Source organism: Platichthys flesus, chromosome 12 (genome assembly GCF_949316205.1).
Source record: "Platichthys flesus chromosome 12, fPlaFle2.1, whole genome shotgun sequence".
Taxonomy (NCBI): Eukaryota; Metazoa; Chordata; class Actinopteri; order Pleuronectiformes; family Pleuronectidae; genus Platichthys; species Platichthys flesus.
In genome coordinates, this window is record NC_084956.1 from 14,279,167 (window position 1) to 14,295,738 (window position 16,572).

The window sequence follows — 16,572 nt, forward strand, 5'->3', positions numbered from 1 at the left end:
GTTACAGATAGTATCACACTGTTTGGTTTTGGGGTTTTGTTTTGTTGATGTGTCTTTTGTTGAACTGATCAACCCTGATCAGAATTGATCTCAATATACTTGGCTTGGCTGTGGGAAAGAATAAACTGTCTCTGCCTGTGGATAAGGTGGCATTTAACTCCCACCTTCCTTAATATCTGTTGTACTTGAGTCTCAGTCTTAAATCGAACATTGTGATTTTTGTCTCTACAGATGACACGTCAGCGAAAGATGTCAGCAGGGTAGGTCTTTACTCAATTTTATATTTGAACATTTTTGGGACACGGAGCTTCACAGTTTCACTCATTCTAGATGTTTTATTTCTATCCAACTTTAATCCCCAATCACCGATGACTAATGAGCTCAAATTCAGGAATAGATACTGTCCTTCAATAACTAGCAAAAAGTCCTCATTAGACGCAGATTTGTCCTTGTTGTCTTCTTTAGAAACAGTATTATTTATTATAAGTTGTGTGTCTCATTTAGTTGAAAAAAGCAGGAAGATAATTAGAAAGAGTTGATTCCTAGTGCCCGACCTACAGTACGTCTATTCACAACCTTGTCAGACACCTCTGCACCCTGAGATACCAGGTGTCAGCATCCGCAGCAGAACCCTGGAGCTGGGTAGAAGGGACTTCACACAGATAGATACTGGAAGGGGAAAAAAACAAAAACAGGGCCGATCGACCCCTCAGTGCGTCATCCATACGTCTGTGCAAACAGGATGTGGGAGGATGGAAGGCGTCCCATAGGAGCAGGCTTACTAGTGCGCCACTCTCCCTGCCGTCCTGTCCTCACCCTCTCCGCGGGCGCAGAAATAGACGGTTCTCTGGCCCTGTACTCTTACGTAACCACACTTTAAAGCTGCGGCTGAGCATCAGAGCTTGCCAGGGCTCTAATCAGAGCTGTGGGGCTCCAGCGGCCCCCTCGTGGGACTGGGTGGGGGGTTCCCTGGGATAACAGAGAAAGCGAGAGTGTAAGGGTGGGCAACAGGGTAATGTTGTGATGAATGGCAGAAAGATAAACGCCTTTCATTAGAAAAAAAACCCCGCTAAATCCACATGAGTGAGTAGCTCTCTGCTGCAGTAACATTAGACCGGATGCAGGTCGTGGCCACGATTTTCTTTGTCACAGCACATTTCGCTGGAGTTTGAAATTCAATCCCAGTGTTTGTGGGAGACTGTGCAGTTGCAATGTTCTGTGTCTTTTGTCCAGCAGTACCAGGACACAAATATGCAGGGTGTGGTGTACGAACTCAACAGCTACATGGAGCAGCGCCTGGACACTGGAGGAGACAACAATCTCCTGCTCTATGAGTTGTGCAGCATCATCAAAACAGGTAGAAGCAGAAATCACTGCGCCACTGAGTCTGGAAGAATTAATAATATGTGGAGCGAAATTTTGAAGCCAGATGTTTATTTATGGTTTAGACATTGATTTGCGTTCCTATGGAGCCCCTGAAGAGTCAAAGCAAGAGCTACTTTTGCATCACCCCACAGTATTTGCAATACATTTCATCTTCAATGCCTTGTGAGACATTTCTGAGACCGAGAGAAAACTCACCAACCCTGATCCAAACCCGACAGACATTCAGTATGTTGGGTCCATTTTTGTTATCGTCCGACACTCCCATGTTTATTGCTTGTTTTTTTAGGATTACAGACATTAGCCCAGCAAATGTGAAATTTAAAGTCATAAAAAAAATGTGTCTGAACCTGGATAGGCCTTTAAGGGGCTGACAGGGTCGGGTATCCACACTCTGATATGGGGTGCTCCAGTGTCTAAACATTTTTATTGTCAGAAATTAAGTTAGTTGTTGGTCTCTATACACACCAGGAACAATGATGACAACAGATTTTTACTCCCACCAAAAAACTGAAATGTTGTACCTTACAAATCAAACCACAGAAGGATGATTCCATCTAAACCACATGACTCATTAACTCACTGATCATGTGTGTATTCACTGATGATCCCACTTTCTCTCTGTTGTCACTGTGTATGTTAACATGACCTATTTATCAGTGTGAAATGGGACTGGAATGAGTGTTGGGAATAAGATGAACTGGATGACAGTGAAAGCCTTCGGTCAGAGTGCCCTTGTCGTTATGTGGGACATTGTTAATAGATTGCTATTTCATTGTAACTGGACCATTGTCCCTTCATCACAAGGTTCCCTCTCGGGCTTAAACCTGCAGTTTGCTGTTAAACATATTAGTTTATGAAAATATATTGTGGACATTGTTACTGGACTGTTAAACCGTATTTCAAACACTGTGTGTCTCATATTTCTACAGCAACGAAAGCTGATGGATTTGCACTTTACTTCTTGGGAGAATGCAACAATGTAAGTGCACAGGACGTTTGATGAAGTCATTTCTTACTGTAAAGCACCATCAGTCGCGTGCATGTTTTTTGACATTTGTTTCCCCCTCAATGTTCTTCTCCACAGAGTTTATGTGTGTTGACCCCGACGGGGGCCAAAGACGGCCCTCCAAGCCTCATCCCCTCCGGCCCCATTGCATTTGGGACAACCATCGCCGCTCATGTTGCCAAGACTCGCAAAACACTGCTGGTAGAGGACATCATTGGGGTGAGGCGGTTTTCTTACATCCAAGCACAAATTCACCCGTAACAGGAATCTAACATTTCACTGCAGAGCTTTGATGCTTTCTACGACCTCTACATTAAATCCTTGTTGTTCTTCATCACCTGGTTCGATGCACTCAGCACAAAAAGTTACACAAATAAAAAAATGACCAGTTGGAATTTATAAAGGACTTGCATTTTGCAGTGATATGTACTTTTGCACTGCAATACTTATTGTAGTAACAGAATACAAATACAAAAGTGCACACATTCTTTACTCATGCAGCTGTGCAGATGCTTGTGTTAAAAATGGCTCAAGTAAAAGTACTGAGTCATGTGACTATTTGTGTTACTGTCCCATCCACATAGATTAAATGATGTCTTGATGTTGGGAAGGTGGTGCTTGTTGATGCAAATAAATCAAAAATAAAACAAAAGTAATGAGCCTGTTTTGAAAATACAAGGAGTATCAAGTACAGATATTTGTGTTGAAATGTAGAGAGTGAAAAAAGGAGAAAAATATATACTAAAGTAAAGCACAGATACCTTAAAAATCTACTCATGTAGAGTAACAAAGTATTCCCACAGGCTGTGTAAATACTTTGTCCTCAAATAAATCAATTCTTTAATGTGTAATTAAGGTGACATTTTGTTGACATTTGTTGTGCTAAATCTGATGTACAGTGGTAAAGACAGCTTCAAAGACAGTAACAGAAATGTTTGCCTTGCTAAGGGTTAAATGTCATTTCCACATTGTCGTCTACATCCGTTAAAATCCACATTCAGATCCATCGCAGCAGCTAAACTGACCTCCTTTCCAAACCTCCTCCTCAGTTCAGGTGATAACCGTCTTGTTTTGCGTCTGTGTCACAGGACGAGCGCTTCCCCGACGGCACAGGGCAGGACTCAGGGATCCATGTTCACTCTGTCCTGTGCCTCCCCATCCTCACTGCCATCGGGGACCTCATTGCCATTCTGGAGCTGCATCGGCACTGGGGCAAGGAGCCCTTCAACCTCAGCCACCAGGAGGTCAGTCTGACCCTGACAAAACACACCAAGAGTGGGAGGCTGGAGCAAGGCTCACAGAACGACAGTTAGCCTGGTATTCACTTTAATCTGGGTCTGTTTAAGATCTGATCTCTGTTAGCAGTGATGATAGTGAAGTTGTAAAGATTCACATTTTAAATTTAAAACATCCCGGAAAATCATTGGACAGTATGTGTATATTAATACTTCCCTGAATTAGTTTTTTTTACATTTTACATATTTCTGTACATCTCAAGCAGGTGTCACTGTAATATATATAAGAAATATTTATTTGTGCAACTTTAATTTGGCATTTTTTAAATTTCAAAAGCATGAATTGAACATGCAGTGCTACAGTTGCGAGGTGTATCCCCTTGTGGCTGTGTATCTGTTCAGTAGTAAGAAAGATTAATAAACCCTATGGAGGATTTGTGTTAATTGTGTTATGTTGTTTAATTTCCTGCAGTCATTTGAAATTAAAGCTTCACTTTCTTTCCCAGGTTGCAACAGCGAACTTAGCGTGGGCGTCTGTTGCCATTCATCAAGTACAGGTGAGCACACTTCCACAGAGGACCGGTGTGAGTTAAGTACAAGGTGAAACCTGCCCGTCCCACTTATTATGTTCCTGTGCCACTTTGTTTGTTCTGGTTCTGCACTGGTGTTTCCAAACGGTAAATCCACTGTGTGCAGGATCTGGGTTGTCACTCGGCCCAGTCCAATCAGCTAAGCCTTAGATTCAACAACAGCTCCCGGAGGACGTCATTACAGCCCAGCGCTGTTTTCATACCAACAGATAGCACAACACCTCAGAGGAGCGGTGGCGTCCCAGTGCAGCGCCGGGTGCCGCTCGCTGCAAAACACTCCGGTTGTTACTGACAGTAGGAGATGTTCGATACCTCTGTGTGCCGGGTCCTGATCCATTTCTTGTTTTGTTTCTAGGTGTGCAGAGGCCTCGCCAAACAGACTGAGCTCAACGACTTCCTACTCGATGTGTCAAAGTAAGAGCTGCTGATGGGACAGTTTACCTCAATACTAAATCAATACTGATGTTTAAAAAAAAAAGAAAGAATCTTATTTATTAAGTCTACCCAGTAAATACGTATGTTTATATTTAGTCTGTTGTCCTGTCAGGCCCAAGGTTAAATCAATAAAAGTTTGTTTTTATGGCTCAGAAATTAGAAACTCCATGTCTTGAATGTGAACGTCATCAGAGCTTCCCATTTGTCAAACATCTCAATGCACCATTTCTTCTTTTCGCACAGAACATACTTTGATAACATTGTGGCAATAGATTCTCTACTTGAACATATTATGGTGAGTGTGAATCCTGCAAGTATGTGTCCATTCACGTTGTCTTCAAGGCTACACATCCGGCGAGTGTGCGTTAGGTTTTGTGTGTTAGAGACAAGTATTGCAACTGGCTGTAACGCACAGATACACACTTGCCATCTCTAGCTTGATACAAGCTTGTTGGCATTAATAATACATGATATTTCCAATAATATTTTAGAATGATCTTTTCTAGTCAGAATAATAAATACATCCACTTTGTCTAAACAGATGTGATGTGGATGCGTGTGAAATGTGATTTCCCCTGTGTCTTGTCACCAAAACCCACCTCTCTGTTTGTACGTCCTTTGTTGCCTTGTGACTGTGTTGTCATCTGAGGTGATTCAAGTCATCTGGTTTCAACAAACTAGAATGACCTGTAGTTTGAATAACTGTGTGTGCGTCTCCACATTCTCAACTGTCTCCTCCAAACAAATCAAAAGTTTAAAACCGTAGCGATGTTTCTGATTTAGTTAAGCCTTAGCTGCGAGATGTTTTTTCTTTTTTTAGTTCCTTCAAATCCTCAGTGCTGCTTTGAAATCCGTGTCCCTGGTGTTGTTTTGCAGATATATGCAAAAAACCTGGTGAACGCGGACAGGTGCGCACTCTTCCAGGTAGATCACAACAACAAAGAACTGTACTCGGACCTGTTCGATATCGGGGAAGAGAAAGAAGGAAAGCCTGTCTTCAGGAAAACCAAAGAAATTAGGTTGGTAAAAAGATTCACCTTCTTCCCTCACAGTCTCTTTTAGATTTGTGTTCTTATTTGACATACGTAGGCCTCACATCTTCAGGGGGTGACAAGCATACTTAGGCGACTGGACTTTCTTGTGTTTCTGAAAAAAAGTTTCACCGAAAGGCTTCTTAAATCAGACTAATGGGAGGTTTCAGGTATTAAACCTTTCTGAGTCTTTTACCTATGTTGAGTGTGCCTATGTACAAATGTACAACTTCTGAAGATACGTGACCTGAGCAACTGAGAATCTTCACAGACATAAGCCTCATTCTTTCCAGTTGACACCGATTTTTTCTAGAAAAATGCAGGTTTGTGTTAAAAGAGGAGGAAGTCATTTTCAAATAGTTCTTATCTTGGTGCATCTAGAAGAGATCGTTCAGTAAAAATGGTCTTCTCCTGCGAAACAGAAAAATGCTGACAAGTCAAAAGTCTTTTCTCCAAATTACAGTGACCCTCAAACCCCCTCCCCCCTAACCCCTACCTCTGTTTTTCATATTACTGATCTGGTGATTCTTTGTCAAAGTAGATTTTCACTCATCCAGCCAGCAGTTACTGGGAAGTCTTAATCCACAAATTAAACTTCTTTCCTCTTCCGTTTTCTCTGTCTCTCCAGGTTTTCTATAGACAAGGGAATAGCAGGTCAGGTGGCTCGGACAGGGGAAGTCTTAAACATCCCAGATGCCTATGCAGATCCTCGGTTCAACCGGTAAACCCCCAACTGCGAAAAATACCTATTTACAAATTCTTTCCCATTGCATATGATTTTTTTTTCGTTTTCCTGAATGATTCTTGTACCGTAAAAGCCCGTCAAATCAACGGCTCACATTTTCTACCCCAACAGAGAGGTGGACCTGAAAACCGGCTACACCACGCGGAACATCCTGTGCATGCCCATCGTGAGCAGGGGGAGCGTAATAGGCGTGGTGCAGATGGTGAACAAGCTAAGCGGAAGTGCCTTCACTAATACAGACGAGAACAACTTTAAGATGTTTGCTGTCTTTTGTGCTCTGGCCTTGCACTGTGCAAATGTGAGTACACTAAATTCATCTTGAGATATTTAAACCGCTAACTGAAACATCAGTAACATGATTTCTCTATGTGTGTGTGCACAGGCCTCCTGTAGGTAGGTCATGTGATGGTTAGACACTTCACAGCAATGAATACTTGATTCTGGCTTATTTTTAGAAAGCTGCACCTTTGACGTAGAAGCCTCATCTTAAATTCACTCTCATTGCTGCGAGGCTCGTTTCCACTGCCATAAGGCTGCGGGTTTCCCTGTTTCTCGGAGTGGTATCATCATTTTTTTTAGAGGTAGTGTGACAACAGCGGTTATTTGAAACGTACGTTGTCTCCAAACACCTGAACAAAAGCTTCTTGTGTGTCGCATGACAGTGAAGACCGTCTGTTACCGCGCACGATTCCCTCTGAGCCTTGTGGCCTGTCCGTCAGAAGCCGCTCCCCCTCGCTGGAGCCTGGCTCACCGTCATCTCGTGCGACAAACTTACGCAGGAGCAGCGTCACAAAGCTGCTTTTTAAAATTGATGAGGCAATTTAATGTTTTAAGACGAGCAGTCTGCATCCGTCCGCCGACAGGAGTTATGTTTGGCCGTTATTTATGCCGCGCGTCTCACGGAAACGGACTTGAGCCGGTTCCTGATTTATGGTGATTTATGGTTGGAAGGTGTAAGGCTCTGGCGCCGGCACCTGACCATCTTTATCCCTGCGTGTCTGAGGAGGGGACAGGGATACAAACCAGATGTGGAGACACGCAGATAAAATATGATACAGGACTGTTGTGGATAACTTAACTCTGTTTGACCCTTTTGGAAATTCCAACAGTGAATATTTTTTCATAAATTCTTTATTTTGAATTTGAATAAATTCTTGTTCTGTGATTTCCACAGATGTACCATAGGATCCGGCACTCTGAATGCATCTACAGAGTGACAATGGAGAAACTGTCCTATCACAGCATCTGCACATCGGAAGAATGGAAGACCCTCACCCAGCTCAACCTCCCTGCACCTATTTATAAAGAGATCGAAATGTGAGTGCACTTTCAGATTCAGAGCAGCTTTGTTAATGTAAGAAAGCCGTGACCCTGAGAGTAGCTGACCTGCACGACTCTGATAGAGTCCAGATCTGTGATCTGTCTGGATCTGTCAGCCTGTCACTTCAGGCCTCAGATGTCCCCTTATCCGTCTCCTCTCTGTCTCCCAGGTGTGCTGCTAATTTAAGACTCTCCTCCTTTTCTCCGTCCTCCAGGTTCCACTTTGACATCAATCCCTTTGAGGAGATCTGGCCCGCAGTCTTTATCTACATGGTTCATAGCTCCTGTGGAAAGACCAGGTAACGCCTCACACGGCCCTGATGACTGGTCAGAGTCAGTTCTTTGTCAAAGCAACAGTTAATCCTTTTTTTCCGCTCGCTACTCGTAGCTTTGAGCTGGAGAAGCTGTGCCGGTTCACCATGTCCGTACGGAAGAACTACCGACGTGTGCCATACCACAACTGGAAGCACGCGGTGACGGTGGCCCACTGCATGTATGCCATCCTACAGAAGACCTCTGGGATGTTCACAGAGTTAGAGGTTTGCTCCTTGTTGGGTCTGGGTTTTAGCACAGCTGGACTAAAATAAATGAAAATGGGGAACAAGATTTCCCTCTGGGGTCATGTAATCTTTTTTTATTATGATGTTCCCACTGTGATTTACAGAAGAAAGGTCTGTTGATAGCCTGCCTGTGCCATGACCTGGACCACCGGGGTTACAGCAATGCGTACCTGCAGAAGTTTGACCATCCACTGGCTGCTCTGTACTCCACCTCCACCATGGAGCAGCACCACTTCTCTCAGACCGTCTCCATCCTGCAGGTAGAGCTCCCCTATGTTAAACGTTTAAACTTTTTATTGTCTTTAAATGCTAGAATCAATTATGAAGTTTTGCTTTGGACCTAACATGTTTTTTATTACTTTATAATCTTGCTTTAAGACTTGCAGACATTTGGCAAAATATATGGAAATACCACATAAAAAGAATCAAAGGGATTACAAAATAATTGAACATTGCAGGGAGAGGATGTGAAAAATGATTCCACATGTGGACAAACATCACATCACAAATTGAAGCCTGCCAATGAAGACAGATGGCTATTTTAAAAAGACAGTTGACATGATGTAATTATTATTAAAACTCCATGGAGCAGCTGTTAGAGACTAAAACTCCTGAGATAAAAGTCATCCTGGAATATATTTAAATTTTAGGTTTTAATTTGTACCATTTATAAAGATGGATGACATGATTGGGCCCCAAATGTGATGCCAAACCATATTGATCGCCACCTGGTGGCTGCCTCTAATTTTGGGTCATAAAGCCTGTCTCCTCTATGTTAATGGGTTGGACATGGGCCAAACCAAAAAGTCAAAATAATCATTATGTAATTTTTCTCAAAGACCGCTTCTGTCATTTTCCGCTAATTTTTACAACCGCTCAGACTGACTCGTGATTGGTCGACCATGTGTCTCAATGGGACGTCGCTACCAGACGTCTGTGCAGGCTCTGGCTCCAGATGCTAAAGATGACACAGTTTGAATCAAGGACATTTTAACTCTTTTATCTGGACAGTGAAAGGAAGTGTAGATGTGTTGTCCAGTTTTAAATACAGTCTACGACACACACACACACAGAGGTGTATCCTGTGAAAAGCAGAATTGCTTATATTAACACATATATTCTAGAAAAAATGTATGCTTACATACACACACACACACACACTCCCCTGTGATGTCCAGGAGCAGCTGGGATGACGTGAACCTACGGCGGCTTGGGATGAATCTGAGATTACAACCTGCTGTAGTCTCACTGAGCTGAACGCCTCATAAGTGGAGCTTTTGCTTTTTTATTGATCTCTTTGTTTCTCATAGCTGGAAGGGCACAATATTTTCTCCAACCTGAATTCCATTGAGTACGAGCAGGTGCTAGAGATCATCCGAAAGGCCATCATCGCAACGGACCTCGCCCTCTACTTCACCAACCACCAGCAGCTAACGGAAATGCTGACCAAGGGTGTGGTGGACTTAAACAACTACTCGCACAGGTGAGGCCACGACACGATTGGATCAGATCCCTCATCCCTTGCAGATCTGTTGCACATAAACGGCACATTGAGTTTCTCCACATGGCCATAACGATGCTTTGCTCCCTTCCAGGGACCGTGTGATTGGTCTGATGATGACAGCATGTGACCTGTGCTCTGTTACCAAGCAATGGCCAATCACACGACTCACAGCCAACGACATCTATGCGGAGTTCTGGGCCGAGGTATAGTGGGATACTGTTTGGGTTTTAGTGTCATGATCATGCCTCCAGTGTTACAGTCAGACCTCTATAAATACTCTCTACTGTAGATATCCTGACGTTTGTAAGACACAAACTAGTGTTGTCTAATTGAGATATGCAGCAGTAAAGAAAAATAGCATTTCTCTTGTTATTTCTTTCGTCCACAGGGAGACGAGATGAAGAAGATTGGGATGCAGCCGATCCCGATGATGGACAGAGACAAGAAGCACGAGGTTCCCCAAGGCCAAGTGAGAGCAGCTCTTTAGCTCATGTGACTCAGACCCTTCATTCACACCCTCAAGTGCTTCGAGAGTTTAGCATTTCACACTGATTGAGTGGAAGAGCCAGAGAAAGGAGGTAGTGATACTTGAAGAAAACAAGGAGTAGTGAGAACCATAATATCCAGGATGTGGAAGTGGTAAAGTTGGAGTCAAAAATAGTTCAATAACCAGGATCACAAGATCAAAATAAAAAAATAAAAAAATATTAAGAGACTTAATGTGAAGTATCTACACATCCTTAGGGTTTTTCATTTCTGTAACTGTCTTTTCATGATTATGTGGATGTGAATTAAATAATATGCTTTTATCGAAACTGTCATTTTCTGATTAGGTTTTAGATTGTGCGGTGTTGTATTTTAAGCAATTGTAACATTATTCAACATGACCCCATTGTTCCTAAATGTAGTAACCTTCATTTATCTGTCTGTCTCTGAAACTGTTCATCCAGTATAATATCATAACTGTTCATAAACTTGCCTCTATTGTCTAAATATGTATTTTTATTCACTTTTTTTTGCTCTTGTACCGTTTTTTAAAGGTGGGGTTCTACAATGCTGTTGCAATTCCATGTTACACAACACTAGCGGAGCTTTTCCCTCCATCCATCCCTCTACTAAAAGCCTGCAAGTAAGTGTTCAGACATAAGGACTCTGATGTGACAGAGAATGGATCAAGAATATATTTGTTAAATAACTGCTGGTTTAGGTTCATCTAAATGTCCCTTTACTCAGTATTGTCTGACATAGTTAATAATATGTGTGCAGGCCTGACCAGCAGCAGTTGGCCAGAAAAATAAGATTAGAGGTGATAAGGAGTGTGTGTGTGTGTGTGCGTGTGTTTGCGTGTGTGTTTTTGTTCCACATTCCATTGAAAATGCAAACAAAACACACATCCTACTGTATTGGATTAAACAAACTTGTGCTATAGCTCTCTGAAATCTCATTGAATTAGTTTCTTTATAGAACACAGTGTGCTAGCAGGAAACTGTGGCTCCTCCTATATAACATGGCGCATCAGAGTGTGTGATGTGAAACTGTGTCTGTGCATCGTTCGATAAGAGCTCAAGAATGTATTGTGTGTAATTTACGGCGGTGAAGCGGGATCGCGTTGCATGCTCGCCCGCCCTTCTCGGGTTAACCCGCTGGTTTTTAAAATGCTGTGACCTTGATCTGCGGGGAATGCAAACAAAGTGAGCATGGTAATATTTAAGCCCCGGCAGTACGTCAGCACTGGGCTCTGGGTGGGCACCAGGCCTAGACCCCGCGGAGCCCGGCTGCTTGTTGTGGGATTTGCCACAGACGTGTAAACTGCATCAGGCTGGCTAATTGAAAGGAATGGCAGCAAAGGGCAGCACTTTTTGCGCTCGTATGTCAGGCTTGATTATAGCGGGGGGGGGGGGGGGGGAGGAGGTTACCTCCGTAACAAGCAGAGCTGATGGGTCTGCTGCTGCTGCAGATGACTAATGAAGTGCACAGTCGCTCCCTGGCTGTGGTCACAGTTTGTGGAGATTTTTCTCTGGGATAAATCTTCAGTGTCAATGTAATGCATTCAGTCACTTAATACAGATTTGCTTGGTTTATTGCCCTTTTGGTTTGTTGATCGCTGACTATTCTCAGAACTTTTATTCTTATATATCCGACATAATTTAGACATCTTTCATTTCTCTTTTAGCTTCTGACGTGATTCAATGTGTTAAATTAACAGTATCATTTAAAGATGGTGTGTTTGTTTTAAAGTTAGAAATATATTTTTGTCCCTATTTATGATCAGGTTTGCAATGGCAGATGATTTCCTATCCACCAGTTTTTTACGTAATCCTGCTGGACAGGGGTGAAAATATGATGTATGAAGCGTTGGTAGCACTGTCCTGATCGCAAACCCATATGAGTAGAGTCTGTGTGTGACCTGAGTTGTTGTGTGTCGGCAGGGAGAACCATGGCCAGTGGGAGAAGATTGCAAAGGGGGAAGCAGAGGATGTGGTGCCTAGCCGACCATGTGATCCAGGCCCCGTCAAGGTGGACAACTGACGACCAAAGGGGTCTCTGGCCAACCAAAGGAACACAACCTGAGTCCTGCCACAGACCTGGACCTCCTGCAGGAGGAAGAACCCACATGTTGTGTCAGCGGGAGACGGATCAGCTAAAGGCGACTTGACTTTAAAAGAAAAAAAACAAACAGTTACCTCAATGGGTGACGGAGGTGTCAACACTGGCGGTTTCACCGATCCCAGAGACTGACAGAGAAGCTGTTGGGGCTGAGGGGCTCTAACCCATCACCCTACGTCCACTCAGCTTGGGAATTCATTTGGTAGAATGGACCTGTGCTGATTTGGTTGTTTTATTCTGGTTGTTATGTGTATTTTATTATTTCAACTGATTCTTTTATGGTCTTGTATTTGCAGAGGCCTTACTCTGAACCTTTCACAGGCTAGGATGTGTGAAACATTGTTGTCGGTTCAGGCTTTGTTATTTTAGTTGTTTTTTAAATGGTACTGTTTGCCTTCTGTGGTTTATCGTACATGCACTACTTCAGCAAGGTGTTCCCAGAGACAGAAAGGAATGTGTAGAGCAGATGTATAATGCCACCTTATTGAGAAGGTGGGCGTCAGAATGTTATTTTTATTTATCACTTTTTGAGCAAAAATCCTTTGCAGTACTTGAATACAGTGATACAGCCTCCTGACGAGAGGAGTTAGATAATGTGGACATTTGTGAACTCAGTCACAAGAGAGTCACAATGTTTCTCCCCGCAGTGGGACCCCACAGCACTGCCCCCCAGCTCCCCCTGACATTTAGGAACCTGCTGCAGAAGTACATGGACTCCCCTCTGATCAACAGGATCTGACCCCGGGCCAGCAGTCATAATGTTTGCAGGAGGGAGGTCACAAGAAGAAAAGATGCACAAATAGCACCACTGCTCGTGTGATGTATAGTCAGACAACACTGCGTACTACTGAGTCTCAACTGTCATAACAATGTTCTTACACCACTATCACATCGTGAATTATTTACTTTTATTCATCAAAAAGGTCTTTCATGAATTAAACTCTAATCTTAAAATTATAATGATTAAAAACTTTATATATATAGCTCTTTTCAAAACACAGTTACAAGGTGTTACAAGTTAAACAAATTTAGAAAATTAGGGTAAACAATTAAAACCAGTATGAAGATCCAACAGCATAAGAGCATTAATACAAGAATAGATTAAAAGTGAATAAATAAAGTCAAAGGTGAATTCAGACCCATTGTCCAGAGAAAGCACACCCTTAAAGAATATACTCTTTTGGAGAGATTATCACTCAGCTCCTCAGGGAGATTGTTGTAAGGAGCGGTTCTAAGAACCCCCCCGGTCACCTTCAGTCCTCAATGTGAATGAGGGATGGCGAGCGAGGCCTTAAGATTCACGGATAAAATCCTAAAATCACTCTAAAATTCTAAAAGCCAATGAAGAGAAGCTAAAATCAAAATGTGCTTTCTTCTTGTAGATTTAGTGAGACAAATAAACGTACCGCACAACTGTTCCCGTAGATAATAAGGATAAGTTTGTTTGCTACAACAGGTGAATAAGTTGTATATGTCATATCCAGAAATCATGCTTATCTAAAACCCGGTGAAGGTGAGACGGGTTTTAAAGAGTGCAGTGTGGAATAAGTAGCCTACACAGTCTCGAGTTTTCTCTTTCTCTCACACAAGCGGGTGTCCTTGCTGGTTCAAAGCTGTACTGAACTTTCATTTTGTCATTTTGCTGTTGATTCAGGGCCGACGCCTCAGCAGAACTGTTAGTCAGCTTCAGATCCATCTCACCTGTTAAGCTAATGTCTTCTCCTGGGACTGCAACATAAACATAGTTGGTTGACGTGGGATGTGACGCTCCACTCATATCCACAACCGGGTGAAAATAAAACCTTCCCTTGACGATCAAGTCTCCCAACGCCGTGCACAGGGGTTACACTTTTTCTAGACTCTTTCAAATGAGTTCCCAAGATCTTCCAAAGGACAAATGTTTTTTTTTTGTCTGAAACTGTCATTCCAGTGGACATTTGTCCCCCTCCAAGAATGAAAGTACTGCTCAAATCATTTGTTTTTCCGACTGGTACTGTGGCTCCCCCATCCCCTCTCCCCTACCCCCCCCCCCCACCCCCCCACCCCTGCCCCCCATTAATGGTGTGAATGTACATTTTGATGAATGTTTTGTCGGTTGCAGATCCTCGGTGTAGCACCGCGGAGGTCGTAGTGCGCCGTCGGTTTCCACAACGTGCTCCGTCTTACTTACTGAATTGCTTCCAGTGAGCTTCAACCAAGAGCAACAATTAGCATGCACCTGAACTGAAGTTTATATATAGTTTTGCAGAAGCGTTTAATAGGTGTATATTGTGTACAGCCTAGGAAATAGTTTGTACAGACTGAGTTGTTCACTCTCATGGTGCTAAACTGAATGGCAGTTGTGTGCTTTCTGACTGTCTGTGTGTGTGTGTGCGTGTGTGAGAGAGAGAGAGAGAGAGAGAGAGAGAATGCTTTCGACTGTCTCTTTCCCCCATTCCAACCCCACCTGAGAACATGGTTAAGTCCATTACACTGCACTGTCCCTCCTACTTTTCGGCACCAGGTATATCCCATCATCTGCACTATGTTTAGCTCATGATCTTTATCTTTATTATTATTATTATTATTGACGATTATTAATTATTATTGCTCTTATTACTATCATTATTTTCTTAATTAGAGTTAAATTTAAATTAACTTATATTTTTTATACAAAGAAAAATAATGTTGGCCTTTTTGTTTTGTACAAAGTGAAACATCAAGAGAAGCAAAACAGTCTAGACATGTTACTGTTACCCAGAATAATTGAGGAATGTCTCAACTGTAAATGTAAGAGCAGTAGCCCAAATGACTTTTATTAAATACCTGAAAAATACACCCATGTGTCCGATCATTCTTCACATATTGTATGAATTATATTTGTGTTTACTTTATTTTACTAATATGTCAATTCATATTATTGTGTTGGTAGGGCTGCAGAAACAATATTGATGGTATATTTCCTAAGTTACAAGTGGGAAAAAACAAATAGAATTTGTCAAATTATAGAAATATTTAGAATGATTTGAGAAATTTGTTACGTGTCAGTTTGTGTTCGCATACAGTCCTAAATGTCACCCTTCTTCTCAATCTCAAAGGTTTGAATTTTCTTCTTGTGTCTTTCACTATGTTATATCATCGTATAAACAAATTTGTAGCACATGACACAAATATTCCTGTCTGAACTCGCTTGTCATCCCTCAGACGAACAATGAAACCTACTCATTTCCGCAAGATGGCTGCCCACCACCACGACAGACCCACTACAGTGTGAGATTCAGGCAACTCATGGAGAAAGCGTACTTTGGGGTTTTCCAAATTAAAATTAATTTGGAGGGATGACTCATGACACCATGTTTCTTTATTTCTTTTCTCAGGGTTCCCTAGTTTGAGTGTTTTACTACAGTTAGGCAATTGTATTGGGCTTACACATACAGACACATTTTTATTTCACTAACACATGTGATCATTATCTGCTTACGACATATTGATAACAGGTCAAATTAATACAGAGACATAAAGTTATCTACAACTTTAATCTTTTTTATGTGATAAACAGTATAGAGCAAGAAATGTTGTTGTCATCCACAAAACAAGCTCAGTTGGCAGGTTAATGCTTCAGCTCTCCAAGCATCCCAATCCTCATTTCATCAAACCTTAGTGGACATCACAATTAACTTCAGCTCCATCATGTAGCCCTAGTCGTTTCAATGATGCATAAAATGTTACACTGTCTCTTCCCTCCAGCTCAGCTTTACCATCTGGGTGCTTTCCTGTTCTGGCCATTCCAGCCCAAGGCTGAGTTTCACTCCTCTCATCCTCTTCTTTTCGGTTTTCCAGCGCCGGCTCCACTCATGACTGTGTTTTTACTGGCACACAAGAAGCCGATCATTGTGAGTAACCCGATTAAGATAATAGTTTCATGAAAGCATTTACAGGGTTTCCCCTACTACCAATGTTTACATGATTTATTGGGTAATTACTGTGTGCAAGGATTTGTCAAAGGGAGATGTTGAAAATAAGACAACTTGAGGCGGTTTGTTGGTCAATAGTTTTTCCATATTAAAGAATAGCTGGCATTTGCAGTGTTGGAAACCATTCTTCAACCGTGTCACCTTGTATTGTCTTGTCAGATGATCAGATGAACGTCATTGACATCAGCAGCAGCAGCAAT

At 42.3% G+C, this 16,572-nt stretch overlaps 1 protein-coding gene across 2 annotated transcripts in view; it reads left to right on the plus strand.

Annotated features, from left to right (window-relative positions):
• pde10a (phosphodiesterase 10A) overlaps positions 1 to 15,234 on the plus strand; it is a 38,106-nt gene extending 22,872 nt beyond the window's left edge. The window contains exons 3-22 of one of the 2 annotated variants that reach the window (XM_062401170.1): positions 232 to 260; positions 1,234 to 1,357; positions 2,316 to 2,365; positions 2,471 to 2,611; positions 3,481 to 3,636; positions 4,134 to 4,184; positions 4,573 to 4,631; positions 4,896 to 4,947; positions 5,529 to 5,671; positions 6,312 to 6,404; positions 6,540 to 6,726; positions 7,603 to 7,745; positions 7,964 to 8,047; positions 8,137 to 8,287; positions 8,413 to 8,568; positions 9,619 to 9,791; positions 9,904 to 10,015; positions 10,201 to 10,281; positions 10,853 to 10,941; positions 12,242 to 15,234. In XM_062401170.1, coding sequence (XP_062257154.1) covers positions 232 to 260; positions 1,234 to 1,357; positions 2,316 to 2,365; positions 2,471 to 2,611; positions 3,481 to 3,636; positions 4,134 to 4,184; positions 4,573 to 4,631; positions 4,896 to 4,947; positions 5,529 to 5,671; positions 6,312 to 6,404; positions 6,540 to 6,726; positions 7,603 to 7,745; positions 7,964 to 8,047; positions 8,137 to 8,287; positions 8,413 to 8,568; positions 9,619 to 9,791; positions 9,904 to 10,015; positions 10,201 to 10,281; positions 10,853 to 10,941; positions 12,242 to 12,341 — 2,174 coding nt within the window. In that variant the 3' untranslated portion in view covers positions 12,342 to 15,234. The remainder of the gene's footprint in view (positions 1 to 231; positions 261 to 1,233; positions 1,358 to 2,315; positions 2,366 to 2,470; positions 2,612 to 3,480; positions 3,637 to 4,133; positions 4,185 to 4,572; positions 4,632 to 4,895; positions 4,948 to 5,528; positions 5,672 to 6,311; positions 6,405 to 6,539; positions 6,727 to 7,602; positions 7,746 to 7,963; positions 8,048 to 8,136; positions 8,288 to 8,412; positions 8,569 to 9,618; positions 9,792 to 9,903; positions 10,016 to 10,200; positions 10,282 to 10,852; positions 10,942 to 12,241) is intronic. The other variant, XM_062401171.1, reaches the window with a different exon arrangement.
• Positions 15,235 to 16,572: the final 1,338 nt, after the last annotated feature.